Below are 27,749 nucleotides of genomic sequence, written 5' to 3'. Positions count from 1 at the left end.
GTATGAATCAGGTCCACAGGCCTCATTCATGCTACATGTTAGGAAAGAAATGTAAACAATCTGCTTTTCAAATCTAGTCAAGTCTCTATGCAGCATGAGTAGATTCAAGAGTGGGAGGTTTCAAGCCTAATCCATGTTTTCCAGTATAGCTTTTTCCTAAGAACCTTGAATTGAAGGTTACAAGATACATGACTAGATTAATAAAGTTTGTAACAATATTCTATTTGAATAGTAATCATTGGATATATACTGAAATCAGTCAAAATGCCAGAGGAGTTCTCAATAAAAATATAAAACAAAAAACATAAAAATAATGTAATACTCCATTGGTGCTAAATAACTTACTTTAATAAATTTGTCTTTAATACAAGTGTAAAACAATATTCCTACCATTTTAACTATAGTTAAATCCAGACTTCAAAGCTAAGTCAATAATTAGGAACATGTTAATTCTGAAAGTTTTTAACTACAAGAGTATGAAATATAACACGAAACTCAAATATTTTAATGCTTTCTGACACAGTATTAAAAATAAACTTCTTAGCATCCCAAGGCTATCAAAGGTCCTCCCCGCCAAAATCTTTATTTAACAGGTAAAAGTACAGTACCCTCTTTGTATTTACATTTATTTAAAAAAAAATTTTTTTAATGTCTAACTTCAGTGTGATTTCAGTACTTCTACACCATCCCCAACACCTTATATACATACTAACTCTTTGCAGGTAGGAGGTTCATGGTCTTAGTAGAAAAATTCATGTTAGTTACAGTATTTTAAAATTCTAACTAGACTTTAAACTATAAAATAAAACAAGAAAGTTTAACATTATTTAGTTAGTACCTTTTCTCTATTTTTTTGGCCAAAAAGGGCTGATTTGACATCATTCTTCATTCAAATAGACTGTCATACAAGGTTTTAGTTTATGGTTCTTCTTCGTTAGCTGGTTAATAACAAATGCCCAAGGACAATTCTCATTACAGCTGAGCATTTCCACAAAAGGGTAATTAGATTTAAGTTAATAATATATGTAGATTAAAATATAACCATATGCAAACTAGTAAGACATTCAACTAGAAAACTGAAAAGTACCCATTAGAAACGAGACATATGGGAAAAATTTTAAACTGAAATAATACTTTTTGCTGAATCATTAAGATACTACCATCAATGTAGTCAGACCAACTAAGATTAGAATGAAGTTAAAGAATATGTGAAATGCTGACAAGAATGATTTTTTCTACAATTAAAATGAATGTGTTTTAAAGAGAAAAAATAAGTGCCTAAAATGAAACTTACAAAACAAAACATGGGCTTACTAATTTATTAAAAATTTCACCCTAATTTTCTTTTGAGAAAAAGGAACATTTTAAACAAGGGCATGAAACAGACTTCAGATTGAGACTCATACCAATACTTTGTTCTCACTGAAAAATACTATTTTAAAATATTAAATAAAATTTCAAATATTTTCCATTTAATGTACATTAAAAAATACAGTGTTTATATCTGAATATAAACTAGTCATTTATTTTGATTCATAATATAAAGTGATTTAGGTAAGGTTTACTTTTCCCAGTGCTCAAAATTAAATAAGCATTGTTTTGCATACTAGGAATAATACTATTCATGTGAAGTAAAAGTTTAATTTTGCAGAACTAAAGCTCAGATAGATTCAAATAAAAAATGTGTATGAAAATACCTAAATAAAACAAAGCCTTTAATTTTTTATTAGTTTGCAATTATAGCAAGTTTACTTTTTCTGACATTAGGAAAAAATCAAGCCCCCATTATCAATATAAAACTATTAAAATAATCACAATAAAATCTTTTACGTATAACTTAGAAAAACAATTTCACATGATACACTCATAACACTCAGAAATTACAATCCAGAAAGAGATAACCTCCCTGAAATAGAAAGAAGTTCTTTCTTTTTGTCACCTTCATTCCTTATATATAAACTTTATTTCACATCATTTACATACAAATATTTATCACAGTCTGTCAGGTAGATAAGAAAAAAAATTCTGCCCTTAGAACTCATACAGTAAATTTACGAAGTCTTCTTGGTATGTTTCTTTTTAACAGTATCTGAAGCAACAGCTATAGGTTTTGAGGTCGATGAACCAGTACCATTAAAAGATGGTTTTGTTTCACTTTTCTTTTCACATGATGTGAACTGCTGCTGCCAGCCAAACAGCATCCGGCTCAATGTGTCCTCAAAAGAAGCAAAAGGCACAGTAGCAGTCTCTGTAATCATCATGGTTATCTGGAAAAAGAAAGTTCAATTTTGAATTTAAATACCAATGTTTTCTGTTTCTCAAAACTGAGAGGAGAAAGTAAATTCCAAAAGAGAAAGATTAAAAAACACATTTGCATTTACTGTTTAAAAATTTTTTTATTGAGGTATAATGGACATATTAGTTTTAGGTGTAAAACATGTTTCAATATTTGTATATATTGCAAAATGGTCACCATACATAGTTACAAATCTTTTGTTTAATGAGAACTTTTAAGATTTATTCTCTTAGCAGTTTTCAAATACGCAATACATTATGATTAACTACAGTCACCATGCTGCACATTACATCCCCATGACTTCTAACTAGAAGGTTGTAATTTTTGAATCCATTAATCCCTTTCACTCCCGTCATCCCCTGCCCCTGGCAACCACCAATCTACTCCTTATATTTGAGTTTTGTTTTGTTTGGTCATTTGTTTTCTTATATTTCATATATAAGTGAAATCATGTAGTATTTGTCTCTAACTTATTTCACTTAGCATAGTGTCCTCAAGCAACATGTCCTGCGACTATGTTGTTGCAAATGGAAAGATTTCATTCTTTTTATGGCTGAATAATATTCCAGTATATATGTGTGTATGTGTGTGTACGCACATGCATGTGTGTTTTACATCTTCTTTATTCATCCATCAACTGACACGTCGTTTCTGTTATTCAGGCTATTGTAAATACTGTTGCAGTGAACATGCGGATGCATATCTTTTTGAATTAGTTCATTTTCTTCAGATAAGTATCCAGAGTGGAATTAATAGCTCATTAGGTACTTCTATTTTTAATTTTTTCAGGAACCTCCATACTGTTTTGCATAGTGACTGCACCAATTTCCATTCCCACCCACAGTGCACAAAGGTTCCCTTTCCTCCACATCCTCATCAACACTTGTTATTTCTTGTCTTTTTGATAACAAGCCATTCTGACAGGTGTGAGTTGATATCTCCTTGTGGTTTTGATTTCCATTACCTGATGATGAGTGATACTGAGCATCTATTCATGTGCCTATTGGCCATCTGTATGTCTTCTCTGGAAAAATGTCTGTCTATTCAGAACTGTTCATTTTTTAATTGGATTGTTTGTTTTTTTGCTATTGAATTGTATTAGTTATTTATGTATTTTGGATCTTAACCAGCTATCAGATATATGATTTGCAAATATTTTCTCCCATTCAGTAGGCTGCCTTTTCATTTTGCTGACAGTTTTCTTTGCTGTACACTTTTTAGATTTAATGTAGTTCCACTTATTTATTTTTGCCTTTGTTGTCTTTCCTTTTGGTGTCAGATCCAAAAAAATCACCAAGACTGATGTCGAGGAGGTTACCAGTATGTTTTCTTCTTCTTGGATTTTATGGTTTCAGGTCTTTAATCCATTTTGAGTTTATTTTTATGTATGGTATCAGATAGTATTCCAGTTTCATTCTTTTCCATGTGGCTCTCCAGTTTTCCCAACACCATTTATTGAAGAGACCATTCTTCCTCCATTGTATATTCTTGGCTCCTTTGTAGTAAATTAATTGACCATATGTGCATAGGTTTATTTCTGAGCTAAAATGCATTGTTTAATCTTTAGAAGAAGAAAACCTAAGCCAGGTTCTAGAAAATCTCTGTTCTCTATAAGTTTATACGTAAGCAAAGGAAAAGAACATAACTCATTAACAGTAACACAAGGTACCATATTTTTGGGTGGATATGAGCAGTTTAAACACAAAAATAAATCTAGCATTCAAAGGAAATAGGAAGAAAAAATATCTACACTCAACACCAAACAATCAATAACAGCTATCATTACTATGCCCTTAACATGTGCCAGAACTTTAATAAGTGTTCTATATTATCTTATCCTCTTTATTTTTTTTTTAATGTTTATTTTTGAGAGAGAGAAATAGAGAGAGTGTGCGCACAAGCAGGGGAGGGGCAGAGAGAGGATGACAGAGGACCTGAAGTGGGCTCTGAGCTGACACCAGCAAACCCAAAGTGGGGCTTGAACTCTTGAACTGTAGGATAATGACCTGAGCCCAAGTCAGATGCTCAACCAACTGAACCACCCAAGTATCCTATCTTATCCTCTTTAAATGCAATCCAACAATTACTCCATTATTGCTCTCAGCACAGAGATGTGAACCAAGGCTGACAGGTTCAGTAACTTAACTAAAGTCACGGAACTAATAAGTAGTAAAGCAGTTGAGAACACCCAGATTGAGTTCAATCACTAAATACACTGTATTCTATCATTATCTAAAGTCACAGATTTTTCAATAAACTCCATAATACTACCCTTGGGAGAGACTGTAGAAAGTCTCTAATCATACAACTTNTTCAGAGATGTTCAGATTTGTTCAAAAAATTAGATTGGTATAAAAGGATCTGGGGGCAGAGTTTTAAGGACTAGAGTGATTCCAAAAAAGTCCAAGAATTTCCAAGAGACAATTCTTCCAGCAAATCTAAGATAATGAATCAAATTAGAAATTTATGGAAACAAATCTCTACAAGAGGCCCCAACTTAATCCACTTATTTGAAGAAAATGGAATCAAGAATAAAATTTTTACTAACTACAATATAGTCTAAAGTAGTGAGGAGACAAAATAGGCATCCATCAAGGAGAATGGATTAAGTGAAACTCATACTGTGCAACTGTTAAAAGTAATAAATAGAAGGGGCGCCTGGGTGGCTCAGTCAGTTAAGCGTCCAATTTCAGCTCCGGTCATGATCTCGGGTTCAGGGTTCGAGCCCCGCTTTGGGCTCTGTGCTGACAGCTAGCTCAGAGCCTGGAGCCTGTTTTGGATTCTGTGTTTCCCTCTCTCTCCAGCCCTCCCCCACTCATGTTCTGTCTCTCTCTGTCTCAAAAATAAACTATTAAAAAATTTTTTTTAAGTAATAAATAGAAAAGTAATACGGGAAAATCCTTAAAAAAACTGTTAGGTGAAAATGAGACAAAGAACAAGAGCTATAGTATACTATCATTTAGATAATTAAAAATGCATGCACACACAACCCTGTGAATGTACAAAATGTCACAGGATTGTATACTAAGATATAGTGATTTTGTTACATGACTTTGACTTCAATAAAAATAAACAAAATAACAAACTTTTAAAAAAATGCACGCACATGGGCTTCAAGCTAGCCATGACTAAATAAATGCCTTATATCAGACTCAGCCTCTTACCAAACTCAATATTAAAAACAAAAATATATGAAAGAGCCATAAAAAGGCACTAGAGAACAACAAATCAGGCAAACCTAATGGGGCTATTGATCCCTAAGAGAAAGTTAACTGAACAAGGTGAGCTCCACACTCAATCTGGTTCTTTTCTTTTAATGATAAGTGTCCATCCACAGCATAGGAGAAGAGCAAACAGAAGTCTCGAATGGGCTAAGGAGACAGGCTGCAGTCTGAGAAGGCCAAAGCACCTAGGACTTGAGGGAAACACATCTCAAAAAAGAGAGAACTACAAAAAAGGAGCCTAAAGATCCACACATAACTTACCCTGGAGAAGTTTACCAACCCTAAATTGTTCAAACACAAAAAGAGTTTTCAGAAACCTAGTGCAGAGCACCAATTGGAAAGCCAAAAATGTTGCACACACTTCAGCAGCCAGCTGAAGGTTGGAGTACAAAGACAGCCAAAGTGGAACTGCCTAGGGATGTACCTCAGGCTTAAATTAAGACTCGAAAAGGGTCACATTCTAGAAGGGCAAACCACAAAGAGAACAGCATTAACAAAACCTAAAACCAACTATCAATAGGATTATTATAATAATCTGCTTGTGCATTACACCTGGCTGCCAGAAAAACATCAGAATGTAGTTCCTGCCTTTAAAGTCCCTACAGGCTAATCAAAGACAGGCTGGTCAGAGACAGAGTAAACCCGTAATTACAGAACAGTAAAGAGTAAATACAGTGATGGAGGTGTGGCCACAAATATTTAAGTAACAGATATAGATTTGGAAGTCATTACCATACAAGTAAAAGGTAAAGGCATGAATGTGAATGTGATCATCTGGAGAGAAAACATACAAAAATGAGTCTAAATATAATGCTGATACAAGTTTATGTCATTATTGGATAAAATATAAGAAGAACTTCTTTATATTAAATTATTCTTTAGAACAAATAGTTATAATGCATAATTATCTTGGTCATAACCTGACTTCATAGACTGTCCATAAAAGATAAAAGAATTCGGATAAAAACAATGGTCCACTGTCATGAAAACAGCAATGTCTTTTTACAAAATCTAAAGAAAGGACTGTCAAGATCTAAAGTATTTCCTAAGAACATGAACTATACAGTATTTTTCAAAGTTGAGTGTTTTAATAGAATCTCTACTCCCAGTAGACTCATCACTCAGCTGAGAAGTATTGCTGGCATCAGAAATTACTGCTGAGATAGACTTATGAGGTTCAAGAACAAACTTCTGTGAATTCAGCCTCTTATCAAGTCTTGATTCATCAAGGTGACACAAATATAATGGTGACAAATGGAACGAACCCTTATTCTTTTACAAATAAAATATAAAACTGTCTCCGTATTTAGTAAACTATTAACAGAAATAGTGTTATTACCTAAGTTGAATAGCATTTAACTTCCTGGTCTCTTGCTTAAAAAGGGAAATAAGAAAAGAAAGTAGAAACCCTAACAACAATCTGATATTTACAAATATCCTAAGTTATGAACTAATTCAAAGAAACTGTTTAAAGCTCCAACATATTTTTTATGTAATATCTCACATCATATCATTTCAAAGATGCCCAGACAAATCTGACATACAATCTGAGTTCTTCAAGGGCACAAATGGCACTTAATATTCTTTAGATCCTCCACAGTGTCTAGAATGGAAAGTACAACAAATAAATATAACTTCTACCTCACATGAACAACTGAAAGACTATTATAAAATGTATCTACGTAAGCAAAATTTGCCTTACTAGTCTCTCTCCACCTAGAATATACTTCTTTCTGTCTCTACCTGCTTAGATCCAAACAATCCTTTGCAGTGCAACTCATGTGTCAACTCCACCTTTTGAACACCCTCCAGTGAAAGTCTCCTTGCCCTTGAATGAACTCGAAATAGCAAGTGGCATATTCAACCATGTTTTCTGTTAATCTACACTTTCTTTCACTGATGATACCACTCATTCATTCATCAGTATTAACCTGATGACTGCCAAATAAATTAAAATCTTAAGATTTCCAATTCTTTTTTTAAGTAGGCTTCACACCCAGCGCAGAGCCCAATGTGGGGCTTGAACCCATGACCCTGAGATGAAGACCTGAGCTGAGATCAAGAGTCAGACACTTAACTGACTGAGCCACCCAGATGTCCCAAGATTTCCATTTTTATAAATGTCCTTTTCAATAAACTGGGTAAACGAATTGTTCATTTCTGGTAGTACAGTCTTAGATAATTAAGTATGGGAGAATTATATACAGAGACCTCTAAAAGAGGCTTTTGATCATTTATCAGTCAACAAATATAAATTTAAAATCTACTACATATACTAGACACGTTGCTAGGGATACACCTAGTGCTTATCTTCATAAAGTTTAAAAGCATACTGTACATGTCTCATATTCTCTTCATAACATCTTGAGGACAAATTTTGGGTCTTATTCAGAGTTTAGATGCTCATGTGTATCCTTCAAAGGGCCTAATAACATTGTCCTGCATTCATGTTTTCAATAACATACCATCTGAATATACCTCTCAACAGCATTCAGCATAACTCTCCAGTCCAATCTTCCTAAAACTTATCTTGGTTTTCCCCTTGCTTTATTCACAACTTCTTTCCAGTTTCCCATTCTGAATCTTTCTTCTCTAAATATTAAAGAAACTCCTGGCTCTGTCCTCACTCCTGTATCATTCTGTTTGTGTAATATAACTGCCTCCCTAAGTTGATTTATAAATTTAATACAATCTTAATAAAAAAATACTAACAAGCTTTTTTATGGAGTAAGACAAATTGGTATTAAAGTTCATATCATATATGCAAAAATAGCTAGTAAAATTTTGAGGAGAAAAACAAACATGCAGGAATACCCAGGAAACACTAAAAATGAAAAATTCCAAGAGGGCCTAATTCTCCATAGCCTTGTAAACAGAACATATATGAGAAATGGTATCCGAGAATTATTTTAATTAATATTTCTCAAATTATGAGTGCTTCATATTTTTTCATATGTTTGAAAGACATCTTCATATCTTTTCTGTGTGAATTCTGTTGACAGCTTCCTTTTAAGTTTTCTATCAAGCTTTTGACCCTGTAACCTTTAATTTTTAAGAGGTTGTTATGTATTACAAATACAAGCTGTCAATGATATATGTTGTAAGTACTTTTATCACTGTTTGACAACTATACTTTTACTTTGTCCATGGTGCTTTCTTCCATGCAACTTTTTAAAAAATGTTACAGAGTCAAACTTATCAACCTATTCTTTACAGAAAAAAGAAAAAATTAAGCCCAAAGTAAGTACAAAGAAGGACATAATATAGACCTGAAATTAGTGAAACACAAAACAGAAAATAATGACACCAAAGGCTGGGTCTTTCTTTTTTTGAGAGAGAGCGAGCAAGCATAAGGAAGGGAAGGGCAGAGAGAGACAGAATCTGAAGCAGGCTCTGAGCTGTCAGCACAGAGCTGACCTGGGGCTTGAACTCAGGAGCTGTGAGATAATGACCTGAGCCCAAGGTGGACACTTAACGGACTGAGCCATCCAGGCACCCCAAAGCCTGGGTCTTTCAAGCAAATCAATGAAATTGATAAACATATAGTAGGGCTAACTTAGAAAGAGAGGAGGGGGGTGGAGTTAAAATGGCAGAAAAGTAGGGAGACCCTAAGCCTGTCTCATCCCTTGAACTCAGCTAGATAGTTATTCCATCATTCTAAACACCAAAGAAACCAACTGGAAGTCTAAATGAACAAAAACTGCAAGACTACATGTAAAAAGGGGAACACCGTTTGGAAGATAGGAGGTGCAGAGGGTTTACAGGAAGAGATGCTACTCTGGGTCCAGCTGGGCAGGGAGACAGCTTAAGGAGGCTATCACAAAGTATTATAAACAGCAGAGCCAAAATCTGAACTTTCAGCATTCCAAATTGGTGGGGGTAGTGCCTGGCTTAAAGGTGCTCAAGTGGTAAAGCAACAGAATCCCAGGAATGACAGCATGGTCTGAGGATCGTTTATGTCATAAGACAGAGGGATAGCACCAAAGTGTTGTGCTGTAGGCAGGCATAAGAGAAGGGACTCACTCAGGCTGAGGGCTGAAAGCTGGGGTGCCTGATTTCTGCAGCACAGTAACGCCACTGCTTTTTTCGCAGGGTGGACAAAAGCCTGGCGAGACCCTGTCCCAGAGGAGCAGCACAGGTCTGGCCCAGGAAATCCCTGAAATTTGAAGTTGTGAAATTCAGTCATGCACCTGAAATTAAAAAAAAGTTTGAACAGAGGCTGGGTTAACATGGGGTTCTGATGGACACCAGGGACATAAGAGGGGGTGATTAATTGCTCTTCTGTGAAGTTTCCCTGTAGAGTGCCAACATTCAGCTCCAGGATTAAAGAGTGGGAGGGGAAGTTGGCTATATTCATTCCATCCTTCACAGCTGAAAGCCTTCAGGGGACAAGGCAGTGCCACCTAGTGGAGGCCAGAGCCACTTACATCAAGACCCACACCCCTGTAGCCCTGAGGCACTTTTCCACTAGAAGGAGTGAGCCTGAGAATCAGTAGAGCAGGGTCCCCAAAGAAGACCAGCACAAACAACTCCTTTGCACTAAGTCTACTGCCATAGTACTGCAAAGCTTCAACTCTAGGGAAAATTAGATGCAACTTCTGTTTTACTTTATTTTTTTTATTTGTTTNATATTTTATTTATATATTTTTATATATACATATTTTTATTTTCTTTTATCTTATTTTATTTTTGGATCTAGAGCCTTTTAACAAGCAGGCCAAAACACACCCAGGATCTAGCTTTTCTGTTTGTTTCTTTGTGTGTATTTTTCTTTTCTTTCATTGCTCTTTTCTTTTCTGGACAAAATGATGAGATGGAGAAACTCAACCCAAAAGAAAAAACAGGCAAGAGAGCAAAGCCAGTGATTTAATCAACACAGATATAAGTAAGATGTCTGAACTAGAATTTAAAACCACGAATATAAGAACACTCGCTGGGTTTGAAAAAAGTATAGAAGACACCAGAGAATCCCTTTCTGCAGGGATAAAAGGACTAAAATCTAGTCAGGCCAAAATTGAAAATGCTATAACAAAGATGCAATCTCAAATGGCTCCAATGACAATGAGAATGGACAAAGCAGAACAGCAAATCAGTAACACAGAAGATAAAATTATGGAAAATAATGAAGCTGAAAAGAATATACAAAGGCCAGAGATCACAAGTCCTTAACCTACAAGGGAAGACAGGTCAGGTTCACAGCAGATCTGTCCACAGAAACTTGGCAGGCCAGAAAGGAGAAAAACACCTTATGATCATCTCAACCAACATAGAACATTTAACAAAATTCCCACCAATTTGTGATAAAAATTCTCACCAAATTAGGAATATGAGGTAATTTCCTCAACCTGCTAAAGTACATTGATAAGAATTTACAGTTAACATCATACTTAATGTATGATGAATGTTTCCCACTAAGGTCAGGAAACAGACAAAGATGTCCACAATAACTCACCATTTTTATTCACCCTTGTATTGGAGGTTCTGACCAGGACAATAAGGTAATAAAAAGAAATAAATAGCATCCATGTTAAAAAGGAAAAAGTAAAATCGTATTACAGACAACAAGATCATATACATAGACAATGCTAAAAAATCTACATAAAATATACCAGAACCAATAGGTAAATTTAGCAAGGTCACAGAATACAAAAATAATATACAAGAATCAACTATAAATGTATATATAAGAAATGTAAACTAAAAAATTGAAAAAATTTTAATTACTACTTATAAAGGCACCCCAAGAATATGAACTACTTCAGGATAAATTTAACCAAATATATGTAAAACAATGAAAACCACGAAAACTTAAGAAGACCTAAATAAATGGAGAAATATATCATACTGATGAATTGGAAAGTTCAATGTTTTTAAGATGTAACTCCCTANCTCCCAAACGGCTCTCTGAATACAACACAATCTCAATCACAACCCCGGAAGCTTTGTGATTGATTGACTGATTGATTGATTGATTTTTAGAAAGGGACACCCTAAACCTAACACTTATATGAAAATATAAAACACCTAAAATACCCAAAGAAATTTTGAGAAAAAATAAATTTGAAGTATTTAAACTACTTGATTTCAAGACTTACTCTAAAATTAGTTATGTAAGACAATTTCATATTGGGTAAAGATAAGACATAGAAATCAATGGAACAGAATACAGTTCAGAAATAGACCCACAGATATAAGGGCAACTGATATTCAACAAAGATGCCAATATATTTCAATTAGGGAAAGGATAGTCTTTTCAACAAACAGTGCTAGAACAAATTCATCTTCATATGAAAAAAATAAACCTGACCCTTACCTCATACCAATCATAAAACTTAATTTGAAATGGATCCTATACCTAAATTTAAAAACAGTAAGAAGAAAATACTGGTAAAAAATCTTCAAAATCTTGATGTATGGAAGAATTCCTTACATAGGACACAAAAAGCAGCACCATAAGAGGAAAATGTGATAAACTGAATTTCATCAAAGCTAAAAACTTCCACTCTTCTAAAACCAACATTAAGGAAATAATAAAGCCACAAACTAGGAGAATATTTGGAATCCAGGTATCTCACCAAGAACTGGTATCCTGCTATCCTGAACATGCTGCAAAATGTTACAAGTCAATAATAAGAAAAACAATCCAATTTTCATAAACGGGCAAAGATTTGAACAAACACTGATAATATAAATGATCAATCAGCACTTGAAAAGATGCTCAAATCTCTAGTTATCAGAGAACTGAAAAAAAAAAAAGAAAACACACTCACACACACAAAAACACCCTACAATGAGATACCACTATATACATATAAAATGGCTAAAGACTGACATAACATATATCAGCAAAAATGTAAGACAAATGAAACTCTCATACACTGCTGGTAGTAATGATGATGGGTACAACCATTTTGGAAAACAGTGTGCCAGGTTTTTTTTTAAGTTAAACATATTCTTTCCATATAACCCAGCAACTCCACTCCTATTTATCCCAAGAAAAATGAAAATATATGTCCATAGGAAGTACATGTTTTCATAGCAACGTTATTCATAATAACTTTATTCAAACAATCAAAAACTAGAAGCAATCCAAAATCCATCAACAGAAAATTGGATAAATCAATTGGGGTGTATAATGATACTTAGCAACAGAAAGGAATATGCAACAGCATAGGTAAATCTCAAAAACATTATGCTGAACAAAACACAAAATATACATATCATTCCATTTATATAAAACTTGAAAAAAATGAAAGTAGGTAAGTGGTACCCTATAGCTATAAGCAGTTGTTGGGATTTACTGGAGTAGTGCACAAGGACCTTTTGAAGTAATGGAAATGTTCTGTATTTTGATTGTGATAACTATGCAGGTACATAAATTTGTCGAAACTCATCAAAATGTAATCTTAGAATGAGTATATTGTATTACATGAAAATTATATTTCAATAAGTTGGTTTTTAAAAACTTTTTAAAGAGTTTGTTCCTAAGTGTTTTGTAAATTTAACAGCCCTTTAAAGTTATTCTTTGTATTTCTGGAAAATGTACTGTCAGTTAGATTAACTTTCTGTATAAGATCCTTTAGCCCAATTTTTTCAGATCGGAGGCTCTGAATAAAAGACCACATACAATAAAGATGAGAAATCAGAGTATTTACATGAAAGAATAAGTTGGTGGCCTGGGTATTGGGTATTGAAAGAATCTTTAAAAAAATGCTACTTTACTAAAACATTTTTTAAAAGAGATACTGGTGAAGTTGGTCTCTGTACCACATGTTGGGAGACTGTCAGAGGTTATACCTAGAAATGGAATTAACAAGTCAAAAGATAATATGAATCTTCAACTTTGTCAGATACTGCCAAACCTCTCTCCCAGGCTGTTTCTATTTATACTCTCTATTTCCCTTTAAAATAGTTTATATGCTTTGTCTTCAATTTCTCTTATTCACCTCCGTCTATTACAATCATTTTTCTATTCTCTTCCAGGCCATTGAAACTGCTTTCATCAAGGTCACCAAATACCTCTCCATTTCAAAATCCAACAGACTCTTTTCAGTTTTAATCCCTCTTAACCACTCAAGTCTCCCTGTGCTTTATTTCACAATAACACTATTTCATGAAAACTCCTTATCCTGAGGAGTCGAAAGATAATCCATGCTTCTCAAACTTTTTTCAAATCATCTCTGATGGNAAATTAAAAAAAAAAAAAAAAAAAGAAAGTGAACTTAGCAGAGCCCAAAATGAAGACATGTCAAATATAAAATGTCATTATTTTCTTATCTTTAAAAAAAAAAAAGGTAAATTTTGAATTGTATTCCATAGTATATTCCTGTTTAACTTTAAAATGTTTATAATCATCAACACTGAGATCAACCACTGGTACATAATGCATCATATCTATGATGTGACTTTGTACATCCAGTGCCAAACAAAAGCCATATATCCCTTAAAATATGTGTAACTCTAGTTTAAGAAATATAAATGGTGTGCTTAAAACTGTAAAGCCTAAATTTCTAAGTCTCACTCCAAAGCCGTGTGCTTTTGCCCTATACTAACAGTCGTAGTTGGCACATATTTCTTTTCTCTGAAGCTTGGATTTTAAGAATAACAAAGGACTTGTGAGGGCTGGAAAAGAAGGGAGTCCAAGAACTTCCTCCTTGACTATGACATAAGAACTGATTCTAGACTAGCCCTCCAGGCATAAAAGCCATAAACCTGACAAAATATATAAGGTAAATACTTTTCGGCACTGGATAACAGAGAATTTAAGACTGATCATGAGAAGAGACAAATTGATAAAGTAATCCACACATTTACCCTGACTTCTGCCTCAGGACAATTTCTCAAGCAGAGAGCTAGAACTGAAACTGAGGTGGCAGAGACTGGTATCGGTGAATCTAAACAGACTTGACCAGGGTAGGTCATCAAAGAAACCAGGCAGGTTCAGGGCCAGGGAGGAGACTCCAGATATCTAAATGATACCACAAGTCCTTGACTCAGGGCTAGTCTGCACATGTCAAGAGGGAGACTACGTGTGGCTTACCACAGAGTGACTTCTGGTGGATTGTGATACCATCAAAGATACCAGAGATTGAGCAATGCTGGGGGCATTTACTTACTGTTTCTCTTACAGAACTCACTATTCTTATACTTATATCGTAGTCTTCTGTGTGCTTATTTTGCTTTTGGGAAGCTATTCTCTTTGAAAAGAGAAACCATATTTATTAGTATCTTTGTATACGCCAAAGCACTGGATTATCATCCAAAACAGACAATGCAAATTTCCTGACTATATAAATAATACAGGAAAAGAGCAAAGTAAAGAAAAAATAATTACTGCCAATTTTTCCCTGAATATTCTATCAATTCATTTTTTTATATCTAAGAAATGAAAAACTATAGTAGCTACTCAGAATCAAATGATAAGACATTTAAAAATCAGTATAAGGGGTGCCTGGGTGGCTCAGCAGGTCCTGATCTTACAGTTCATGAGTTTGAGCCCTGCATTAGGCTCACTGGTATCAGTGGGGAGCCCACCTCGGATCTTCTGTCCCCCTCTCTCTCTGCCCCTCCTTCTCTCTCTCAAAAATAAATAAATATTTTTAAAAAATCAGAACAAATCTAAATGGAACTTAGGCAAAGCTATTATGTTTAAAATGCACATTCTATTTAGAAGTAGGTGGATAACAGAGGCACATGGGTGGCTCAGTCGGTTAAGCATGCAACTTTGGCTCAGGTCATGATCTCATGGTCTGTGAGTTCAAGCCCTGAACTGGGTTCTGTGCTGACAGCTCAGAGCCTGGAGCCTCCTTCGGATTCTATGTCTCTCTCTTTCTCTGCCCCTCTCCTGCTCACACTCTGCCTCTCTCTCAAAATAAATAAACATTAAAAATTTTTTTTAAAAAGTTAGTAGATAATAGGAAAATTCTGGGAAATATTATGAGACAAATTCAATACTGTATGTTATTATCACACTGCAATATGGTGTTTAAGTTTAAATATTATAATAAAGAATTATACGTCCAGCAATAATTATAAGAAAAACTCATTTTTATTCCACAAACTAGAACTTCAACAAAAACTGACCTTTGTAATTAAAAAAATTCAACAAACACCAGTAGTTCTTATTCTTATAAATTCACAATACTGTTCATTTTCTCTAAAGATTAAAGTTAGAATATCTCAGAAATTATACAGCTCCCAATATTCCTTCATGATAAAAACACTCAAAACCTAAGAATAGAAGGGGACTAACTTCCTCAATCAAATAACAGGAACCAATGAAAGACCTATTGTTAATATCATACTTAATATGATAAAGACATAATATGATAGTGAAAGATAAGAGAATGACTTCTTCCTAAAATCAGGAAAAAACCAAGGATGTTCATTCTATTTTAATTAAACATTGTACTAGAGGTTCCAGCCAGGGTAACTGCACAAAAAAATTAGAAGACATGCAGACTGAAAAAAAAAGAAGTAAAACTTCCTCTATTTGCAGATGACATGATCTTGAATATAGGAAATCCTAAGGAATGCACACCAAAATACCGCCACAAAACCTACTGGAGCTAACAAACAAGTTTGTTATAGCAAGGTTGTAAGATAGAAGATCAAACATCAATTTTATTTCTACACATTTGCAATGTACAATGTGAAAACAAAACTAAAAAGCAATCCCACTTACTATAGCATCAAATAGAATAAAATACTTAGGACAAATTTAACAAAAGGAGTGTGTGACTCATACATTGAAAGCATCATGAAAAAATACTTTAAAAGACCTAATAAATGGAAAGACATCTTGCTGATTGTTTGAAAGCCTTAAAAGTATTAAGATAGTAATACTTCCAAACTTATTTGCAGATTGAAGGCAATCTCTATGAAAATATGAGCTGGGCTTCTTTGCAGAAATTATGAAGTTAAACCTAAAATGTATATGGAAATTCAAACGACCCAGTATGGTCAAAACAATCCTTAGAAAGAAGAAACTCAGAGGATTCACACTTCTCAATATCAAAACTAACTACCATGCTAAAATAATTAAGTCACTGTGGTACTAGCAGTAGGATAAGTAAATAGATAAGAGTAAAAGTGAGAATCCAGAAAAAATGCCCTCACATTTACAACTGATTTTCAGCAAGGGTATCAAGATAATTCAGTGAGGAAAAGAACAGTCTTTTCAATACATAATACTAGGATGAACAGATATCCACAGAATCTTCAAGAATGTAAAACTAGATATCCACAGAAGGTAAAAGAATGAAGTTTAATTGAATCCTTCCTCATACCATACCGAAAAATTATTTGAAAATGCATTAAAAGAGCTAAATTAGAACTAAAACTATATAACTCATAGAAGAAAGCATAGAGATAATCCTTTTGACCTTGGATTTGGCAACAGTTTCTTAGATATGACATCAAAAACATTCACAACAAAAGAGAAAATAAGTAAATTTGACTTCATCAAAAGTTTAGAAATTGGTACTTCCAAAAACATTATCAAGAAGGTGAAAAGAAGGGGCGGCTGGGTAGCTCAGTTGGTTAAGCATCCGACTTCAGCTCAGTCATGATCTCACGGTTCATGCGTCGGGCTCTGTGCTGACAGCTAGCTCAGAGTCTGGAGTCTGCTTCGGATTCTGTGTCTCCCTCTCTCTGACCCTCCCCTGCTCAAGCTCTCTCTCTCTGTCTCTCTCTCTCTCTCTCTCTCAAGTAAGTAAAAACATTAAAAAAAAAATTTTTTTTAAGTGAAAGGAAAATCCATAGAATGGGAGAAAACATCTATAAATCAGAAACCTAGTAAGGGTCTAGGATCCAAAATATATGAGGAATTCTTACAGCTCAACATTAAAAAGACAAATGACATATTTAAAAATGGGCAAATCTTATTAGACATTTTTCCAAAAACATACAAACAAGCACATGAAAAGATGTCATCTTTTTCCATTAGTTATCAGGAAAATATAAATCAAAATCACAATGAGATGCCACTTCACAACCACTAGAATGGCTTTAATAAAAAAAGGCAAGCACTGATGATGGTATGTGAAATTAGAGTTTTCATACTTTGCTAGTGGGAATTTAAAATGATGAAGCCACCATGGAAAATAGTCTGTTAGTTCCTCAAAGGTTAAACACAGCATTACTATATTATCTAGTCCATTTCTATATGATATACCCAAAAGAAATGAAACACATATCCACACAAAAAAAAGTATATGAATGCTCATAACTCATTATTCCTATTAGCCAAAAAAATAAACCCAAATATTCATCAACCCAATGGATAAAGAGAATGTGGTACATCCATACAATGGACTATTATTTGGCAATAAAAAGGAATAACATACTAATACATACAACATTGATGAACCTCAAAAACATTATGGTAAGTGAAAGAAACAAGTCACAAGGACACATATTGTATATTAGTAATCACATGAAATGTCAGAATAGGCAAATTTATAGAAACAGAGAGTAGATCAGTGGTTGCCTACAGTTGGAGGGACTGAGGGAAAATATGAAGTAACTGCTAATGGGTGTAAGGTTTCTTTTTTGGAGTGATGAAAATGTTTTAATATTGATTGTGGTGACAAATGCACTATTCTATGAATATACAAAAAAACCCACTGAAATGTATACTTAAATGGATAAATTGTACAATATATAACATATATCTCAATAAGCTTTTATAAAAAAATACATACAGCTCAAAATGTTGAGGACTAGAAGAGAAGGACACATATGAAGAGATTTTGCCTCAGATATTTGAAGTGCTTGAATAACAGCCACAGATCACCTCCACAGCAGAAACCACTGAAACAAAAATAAACTATCCCTATAGTGACTTGGTTCTTTCTGAGATATAAATTTATATAGTAAGTATGGTTTTCCTTTTAAGAATCCCATAGGTGAGTTTTTACCCAAAAATATCTAGACTGAGGGTTAGCTAAAAAATTCCTCTATATTTAAATAATAATACTTTTTAAGCCAACTGTCTACTTTTGAATAGGGAACAATATTTAATAATGGTAAGAATAACAATAATCAGAATTAGCCTCATGATACAGCTGCAAATAAAATTCATAAGACACGTCACAGTGATAGACATGCACCATCTTCAATCCTCTCAACAATCATATAATGAAGATGAGGAAATCAGGAGTCAGAGACATTAAGTGACTTGCCTTTTCAGGAATTAGATAGCAAAGCTAGGATTTGAATTTAGGATTACCTTTCTCCAAAACCTGTAATCTTATACCACACTACCTCCTATCTTCAAGACAGAATAAAGCTTCCAACAAGGCAATAATGATACATGAGACTATGCATAAATATGCCCCACTATAAAATTTTGAAATGTTAAAGTTTAAAACAACCTCAGAGAACATCTATTCTATCTCATTTTACAAATAAGACATTGCTGTCTGCAGTCTGATCAGCTATAGCTATTTCCACTACTCTCTGGCCGCCAACATATATTAGACTATCTGCAAATCTTTCATGATAGCCTCAGCATAAATCAAATGAGGAATCATACAAGAGCGGTGTTTCAGAAAGTCATGGATGAGCTGAATAAACATCCCAAAACTTACCTTTTAATACTGTAATAACAGTGAAAAATAAATGTTCCTGCTACTTGCCTAATATGCAGAATTCTGGTTATACACCATTTGTAATATATATTTACAGCTACTTTGGATTCTTACCTTTGTGACCACAAGAAACATAGTATAAAGGAACATAAGATTATGCCTTGATACTGCAAGATGTTTGGTGTGCTGGAATGTGAAGATAACTGATCCCAGTAGGGTTACCTTGGCAGGGCTGAAAATAAAATACATTTTAAGTCAGTAAATAATAAACATGATCCATCCCTAGATTTCTCAAAGAGAACTCTGAAAAATATTAATTTAATTATGATTTAGTAACAGAATGAAAATGAGTTCTGTGAACATATTTCTAAAGTTTAGAAGTGTTAAGTTATACACAGTATGATTTCACTCTGATAAAGTATCAGAGATCTTAGAAGGTTCACTTATTGTGACTGATAGAGTTCATTTCTATTTACAGTATTTTTGAGATGCATTTGACCATATAACACCTTTTTACAAAGATTTGAAAGTCCCATGTTCCACAGTGTGACTTAGTAAAAAGCAGATTAGTTTGTATAGTGCTAAACAAGCTCCTTCAAGTCAGGTGGGAGAAGGAAAAAGGAAAGCCTTGATTTACAGTATCTTCCCATTTCCATGGTATACACACTCCCATCACAGTCAATTTCAGGCTGCTGTGCAGAACGGAGAAGAGATAGATACACACAACCAGCTCTCATACAACAGTATGAGCCACATCCAGCACATTACTTGGCTAGCTCCAGCACAGATTAGTGTTAGTTAGTATCTTAATAAATTAGTGCTGAAATGTTAACATCTATAAAATGCTAATCTACAAAAAGAAGCATTACTTTCACACACAGCCAGCTCTCATACAACAGTATGAGCCATATCCAGCACATTACGTGGCTAACAAAAGCACAAAGCATTACTTTCATGTTACATATTTGCCACACATTTAAAGTATATCTGAGTAACAGATCATTATTTAGCTTTGTGCTTACAATTAGAGAAAGATAAATGATAAACCCTTAGAATTCCACACTGCAAAATATGACAAATTTAAAAGTCACTACAAGCCATTTTATGAAAAATTACCTATTTATTTATTAGAAGCTAAGGACCGAGTTCAAAATAGGGTTAGGTTTGGGTAACAGGTTTAGACCTTAACAACTGACTGGGGAACATTAATGTTCTGAAACAGTGGTCTCTAAAACCTTTTTTAAAATTTTGATTTAATGTTTATTTTTGAGAGAGAGAGCGAGCGAGCAGGGGAGGGACAGAGAGAATGGGAGACAGAATCTGAAGCAGGCTCCCAGCTGTCAGCCAGAGCCCAGCATGGGGCTCAAACTCACAGACCATGAGCTCATGACCTGAGTCGAAGTCAGATGCTTAACTGACTGAGCCACAAGGCAACATGGTCTCTAAAAATTTTAACTGCACATCCCTATTGGTAAAAAGAAAAAAAAAAGGGAGGGGGTGTTTAGACACTCCCTAATACATGTTGATCAATTAATTTATATATTATATATATGTACAATGTATTAGAAAATGTACACCAAACTGACATATTTATTTATTTACTTATTTATCAAATGGACATTTTTAAAGGATGAGGTAGGGGCACCTGGATGGCTCCGTCAGTTAAGCGTCTGACTTCAGCTCAGGTCATGATCTCATGATTTGGGAGTATGAACCCCACGTCGGGCTCTGTGCTGATAGCTCAGAGCCTGGAGCCTGCTTCACATTCTGTGCCTCCCTCGCTTCCTGCCCCTCTGCTCACACTCTGTGTCTTTCTCTCTCAAAAATAAATATTTAGAAAAATAAAAAATATAGGTAAAAGGAATTAACTTTTATCTTAATGTCATTTTGCTATTCCTTGTTTGTGACAGTTTAGATTCTGTACCACAGTGCCTCATCGTTGGTGTCCTCTCAGCATTCCCTTAGAGCATAAATTCAGAAGCATTGAATCTGAAAAGCAATGATTTTGTAGACAATAAAATGGGGCAGGGAATAGGAGCAGGGCTGAGATTTAGAAAAATGTCAATGAGATTGGTTTGGAAGATCAGGATGCATTTAGAAAATATTCTTGTATTAGTTTCCTATGAAACTAGAAAATGAGCTTTTCTGCATCCAAAATACAATAGTAGGATGGGTATACAGTAATAATTAGAAACATTCCAACTCCAAAAGGGAGAAAATGAAAGGAAAGGAAGAAAGAAGTCACTGGTCCCAGCAATTTCAAACTCCAGCAGGGCAAATTCAATTAGGTTTCAAGGTTTCAAAGCCTGGGAATAATCCTCTGTGACATCAGGCTCCATTCTCTGAGTCTGCGCCTCCAACCTCTGTACTCATGGTTCTGGACTTTGCACCTGGACTCCAACCTGTGGGCCTGACCTCAGGCCTCTAGGTCCATGTCTCTCAGTGCTTGCTTCAGCAGCACAAATACTAAAATAGGCCCAAGGCTCCCAAGCTGAAATCCATTCTTCCTTGAAGATCTTGAAGGGTAACACATGTTTGCAGCTGAGCAGTTTTATCAAGCCTGTTTCCTGCCTATAGAATTTTGGGAGTCTGACAGCCTTCTTTATTTCATCTTATTTCTGTCCTTTTCAGTGCAAGCTGACAGTGTTTCTGACACAATATTTTCAAAACCTTTGTGGTCTCTAACATATGACACAGGGATCCATGCCATTAATTGAGATGGTCCTCCACATATCTTTCCTGGATAATCTCATGTCTATTCCTGGCTTCTGTTGTTAGCTGAATGGATCCATGAGTCACGTACCTCATTTCTTCAACACTAGCAGAAGTCTTCTAGACACTCCCTTTACCTTCTCTCCACTACAGACTTTCCAAAAAGTCAATCTCTTGATTTTATCATCTTTTACAATCTGGATAGGCTGAGAATTTTCCAAATTATCATAGTGTTGGTTTCTTTGCTTAGCAGTTATTCCCTCAATTCAATTCTTTCCTCTTTCACTTTACTATAAGCATTAAGAAGAAACCAGTCAGACCTTTAACACAGCTTCAAAATCTCCTCAAATATACAAGTTCACTACTTACAAATTACACTTTCCACACAACTGTAGCACACAATTCAAGTAATTTTTCTGCCACTATGTAACTGTATCACATCTCCTCCAATTTCCAATATCATGCTCATTTCCTTGAGCCCTCACCAGCACCTTTAACGTTCATAATTCTACCAATGTTCTGTTTATGTCAATATATGTATTCTCTAACATCATATAGGCTTTCTCTGCTATGCAAAAGTATTTAGTAATAGATAAATAGATAATAGATATATATACACACATACACAAAATAGCATACTGAACTAATGATTAATCTCACTTGACCAACTGATCATTCATTCATTCATCTAATATTTACGGTCTACTCATAGATTTGTTCAAGAATATGTGCAGGTTACCTGGCCTGTTCAAGGATATAAGCAGAGAAGGAGAGAATAGTAAGAAATGAAGTCAAAGCAAACAAGGTATAGGGGAAAGGCAGATCTTGGAAGGTCTTACAGGCCATCTGGGGAGTCATTCCAAAGTTCTGAACAAAGGAGAAACAATTTGATTTTGGTTATAAGAGCCCAAGAAATGTTTTATGAAAGACATTTTGAGACATACTCAAAAGAAGAAAAATTTCCCTTGAATATCACTAATGTCTTATTTATTACTTATCAATCAAGGCCTTGTTTGCTCCATTTCTAACAATTATAGTTTATTTCCTCTAATCTTTCCTTTTGTGTAATTAAGCTCAACTCTCATTTTTAAAGCAACAGGGGACTGATTTGGATTGATAATGGATAGATTTGTTCCCATAAGCTTGACATTTTACTACCAGAACGTGTAATCTGAAATCTGAGTGATATTATAGTCATTAATGAAAATGCCAAGAGCCTACAACTGATTCATTTCCATCCAGAGAAGTGAGTTCCTATGTAGTTCTCTCCATAAATACACACTATTCCCACAACTCTATAACAATCCAGAACCTTTTGTTTAGTTTTATTTTCTAGGAGGAGGAACCCACAAAAAAAAGAATATCTATTTTAAAAACTACATTTTTGAGAGATCAGATTTCTTGAAAGAATAAGTTTCCTGACTGTCTTCCATTATCATGACTATCTTTTCAGCTCCACTGCATCCACTTTTAGAGATCTGGTAAGATCTAAGGATAAAAAGCTGTTCTTGGGCTAGTTTATATCAACTCACTAGGACATCTTCAGCCATTCATCAGCTTCTGGTTTCCAACCTCCTTTTACCAACTGCTCAAAATTCGTGATAATGCTACCACCTGCACCTAAAAATAAAATGAAACAAGAATATTTAGTCAAATTTTATGGAGAAAGCATTTGAAACAAAGCTGTAATTCTATCTCCTGATGGAAAATTTATCCCCAAAATATAATTTTGAGGAGGAAGAAAAAACTCTCCTTGTACATATATGTACTGAGAGAACTGCAACGCCTCCCTCTCATTAGTGTGGCAACTGTCTATCGTACCATAATTAAGGTTAAAACATAGGGCCTCAAGCACAAAGATGTTCTTAAAGATTTGTTTCAGGCCTGAAAAATAAAATTTTCTGCTTTATTATTTCCTTCTCTGATACCAGTTTTAGGTACAGTACAAAATAACAAGAGATTAGAGAAATTTATTCAACTTCTACATACAAAAGAACCCAACAACAAAGGTAAATGATCTAGAGTGAAGATGAACTCATAATCAAGCATATTTACTATTTTTAGTTATTCAGGATGGGAAAAAAACACAAAAGAGCAATTTTTATATAACTTTTTTCCATAATCTCTGAAGTAAACCTATTTACTTCACTATACTAAACCTTGGCACTATACTATATCTTAATTAACTATACTCTCTCTGGTTCTGGGCTACTAATCAAACCAATAGTAAAAATTTTACACTGTAAGATAGGCTCAAAATAATGGCTGATGACTAGTACTAGTGAAAAATGCCAGTTATAAATTTACTAGCCAACAGAGAAAAGACTTCCTACTTCCAAAAATACTGTTACTAAAGTATGTTGTCCTCATTAATGTAAATAGAGAACTGTTCAGTAGCAGTAGTATACCAATAACAGAATATTTAAAAACACATATTGGTAATATTACCTCGGGCCCATCCAACAGCTATCATGACTATCCAGCCATTTTTGTAATAGTTATTTGCATGCGTGACTCCACCAACTATTTTCCAAGTTCTGGTCACTTCCTTCATTCCCGCAGCCAAGAGTTGAACAGGTAGGAAAGAATAGCCCTGGGAAACTAGGTCACATGGGCAAAAAAATGCAATATACCTGAAATTAAAATTTAAATGTTATAACATATGAATAAAATATAAATTTTTATAATAAAAACATGTTAAGACATTTTATAAATTAAATTTTAAATGTTAGTATATAAATGTTTCCGTATACAATTACAAATTAATAAATATTTAAATATATACTCAATTGAGTTGAGTAAGCTTAGATTTTAAACAATTAAATCAGAAGAACAACAATAAATAAAAACCCAGCATATAGCAATAACAATTTGGCAAAATGAAACAACTGAATTATCCACATAAACAAGAAATTTGACTTTAAGACCACAGACTGGGTAGAGTCAATTTTTCTAATCATAGGAGGCATGTATGATAATCTGCCCAAAAGATATAATCAAAAGGGAATTCTATCTTATTTAGACTTCTGAATACTGTATATATGCAAAAAGTATTTAATGAGTTCCTAATTTGTGCCTATACTCTTCTGGAAGGTGTGCTAAATCCACCAACAAAATGAAGCAAATATGTAATCACTTTTAGGATAGGGACTTCTCTAACAGAGCGTCATCCTTTGGAAAAAGGAATTAGAAAAGAGCCCTTAGTAGCTGACATGAGCTGCATTTCAACCCTATTAACATCTTCACCTGTGTCCTTTTGTGTACCACATAAATTAAGACCTATACAAATAAAAGTCATAGCTCTCAAGGAGACAGATTTGTGTTGAGGAAAAATATTTTTTCATACAGGTGAAAGTATATGAAACTTGTTCTTCAATTAAATTGTGATACTAGTTTAAGAATAACTCACTCCTCAGGTAAATTACTTTTTGAAGCTTCCTTTGTTCTAAGCATCTGCTTAAACAGTTTACCAACAGTGTCAACTGGAAAACACACTAGTTTTTTTCTCCCATTCCTACAATACTCTCTGGCAAACAATTGCATGCTTCAAGCAGAACACAATCTTCTTTCTAACGGAGTGATATACAATACACCACGTGAATGATGTACTGTACCTCTTCCAAAAGAAGTTGTTAGTCTTACCATAATTCATGACTCATAAAGTCAGAATTCCCAAAAGTATTCATGGAATGTGAAATTTGCTAAAATACTACTTCAGAGAGCCAATGCAGGATGCAATGGTTTGTTCAGGCTGAAGCACCCTTTCTTCCTCATCTCCACTTACCAATTCCTTCCTATTCTCCAAGGTCCCAGTCAAATACTATGTATATTGACTTTGGGAATTTCATTTCAATATTCTCAGTTCAGACTAAATTCTGCTGGCTCTACAACTAAAACAAATCAGTTCTTATGTCTCAACATATCTCTTTATACATTTTTCTCTATAACATAATAAATTACAATAGTCCTTAGATGGCAGTGATTATTCATTTTGTTAACCCCTCACCTAAAACTCAGCACCATGAAAAGTAGCTGTAAATTAAACCATTTGTTAGCAGTTAATCTGGAGACAAAATACAAAATATACCACGTCAAAGAATTAGTTGATAATTAAAAGAGTTTGAGAGAAAGGAAAAACTGAGAGTAATAAAAAGTATTTTGAAAACAATTCAAATATTTTAAAATTTTTACATGTTCATATATTTTGAGAACCTCTATACACTCCTCTCTTTAAATAAGGAAGTCAGTTAACTTTTGGAGGGAAAAGTTACACTTAAAATAAGCAATTTTTAAAAACATTTTTAAATATAATAAAAATACTTTGGTATCCACTGTAGATCATATTAAGAAAGGGAAATTAGGTTTCACTTTAGCAGGAATGAATGTCCCAAAGTAAAATACTCAAAGAAACAACGAAAGTAAAAAAGAATACAAATGACCCCATTTTCATTCTCTACACCCAGACTATCTTTACCATGAGTTAAAAAACCTCAACTACTAGCAACTTTGGACTTTTTATAAACTATATGACATTATGGTATATGGTCTAAAATTTGTAATTATTGCTATTTTTAAATAAACAAGTCCTTAAACTACTTAATCAGATATTTCTAAAGTATACCTAAAATAAGCTAACATTTTAAACAAAAAATAGTTCTCATTTAGAGTGTTAAATAGCCACAGGGCAAAAAAAACAATTGATTATCGTTCTCAGTAGATTCACAAGTGAACATATCAGACCAATGGCTCCCTAAACAGCTATTCTTGCTCTATAAACGAAGTTAGCTTTTTAAAACTCCTTTAATGAATCACTCAACTAGCACTCATTAAATAGTCACCATGTCTCTCCTTTTGTCAAGACTGTATTTCACCTCTTACTAAAATTGTCACTTCTAAGGCAACTTTAACTTGTAAAGTATCTAAAGAAAACATATTGGAAAAGAGTAAGAAATGGAACATACCAGACAAGAAACAGAATGAGAAGGCAACTGGTTTCTCATACATTTTTAAGTCACATAGGTTAAAAGAGAGGAAAAAAAAAACAGCAAACAATAGTTCAAAATAATAGAAGTCAGTCTAAAATAGGATAGAGTAAGATGCCATGTCACCAACAATTGAAAGATGAAGTAGAATTCAGGTTAATACCAAGAGCTAAGCAGAGAAGCTTCCCACAGTTAGTAAGAGAATTCTGTTTTCACTCTTTTATTAATTCTACTATTCTGACTACAAAAGACAGTATTACTTAACTAAGCCAAAACAGAATGACAAATAAAGTTCATATTAGTCCAATATGACAGCTTTGCTCTTGTTATTACTTTAACAAGTTAATAAGTTTATGTATTTTACGTACGCTTTGAAAAACACTTAAAGAGTGATACACCTATAAAGCCATACCTTTTATTGTATTTTTCCTCAAAACAATGCACAGTTATGCAAATGTGCAATATTTAATAGCTGATACTTGGAAGTTGAAGGAAATCAAACTGGGGTACAACCCAATACACAGAAAGATTACAAACTATTAATATCCCCAAAAACAATTTTCAAAACGAAAAATCCTATAAAGGTATACACTGTCTTCCAGACAATACTATACTAAGATATAACAAGATACTGTTTCCCATTGCCAGTAGATGGTGCTAATATCCACATGTGAGCACTATGAGCTACTGTGCTAAATAAAGACAGCCTTTCCAATAAGGGCATTCACAGAACCCTGTAGTTTAGCTTGCTAGAGTTTGGAGTACATTCCACATATCATTTTATCTCTCAAATTAAAATCAAGTAAAACAAAGATTATAACATTTTTCTCAATATTAAAAACTTAAAAAAGAAAATAGTAAAATATACTGTCTTTAAAAAAGTATCACTTTTTATATTTAAGAGTCTGAGAGGACAGAGATATTGTCTGTATTTCCAAAAATC

At 34.0% G+C, this 27,749-nt stretch overlaps 1 protein-coding gene across 4 annotated transcripts in view; it reads right to left on the bottom strand.

Moving 5' to 3' along the window:
• Nucleotides 1-201: 201 nt before the first annotated feature.
• Nucleotides 202-27,749, bottom strand: part of TMEM38B (transmembrane protein 38B) — a 53,124-nt gene continuing 25,576 nt past the window's right edge. For all 4 annotated transcript variants that reach the window (XM_077769831.1, XM_077769832.1, XM_077769834.1 and 1 more), the window contains 4 exons: nt 24,273-24,457; nt 23,357-23,444; nt 19,227-19,344; nt 202-2,267 (listed from right to left, as the gene is read on the bottom strand). In XM_077769831.1, the coding sequence (XP_077625957.1) occupies nt 2,052-2,267; nt 19,227-19,344; nt 23,357-23,444; nt 24,273-24,457 (607 nt within the window). In that variant the 3' untranslated portion in view covers nt 202-2,051. The remainder of the gene's footprint in view (nt 2,268-19,226; nt 19,345-23,356; nt 23,445-24,272; nt 24,458-27,749) is intronic.

The sequence above is a fragment of the Crocuta crocuta genome, unplaced genomic scaffold, assembly GCF_008692635.1.
Source record: "Crocuta crocuta isolate KB4526 unplaced genomic scaffold, BGI_CrCroc_1.0 scaffold95, whole genome shotgun sequence".
Lineage (NCBI taxonomy): Eukaryota > Metazoa > Chordata > Mammalia > Carnivora > Hyaenidae > Crocuta > Crocuta crocuta.
This window is presented reverse-complemented; position numbering and strand designations above follow the sequence as displayed.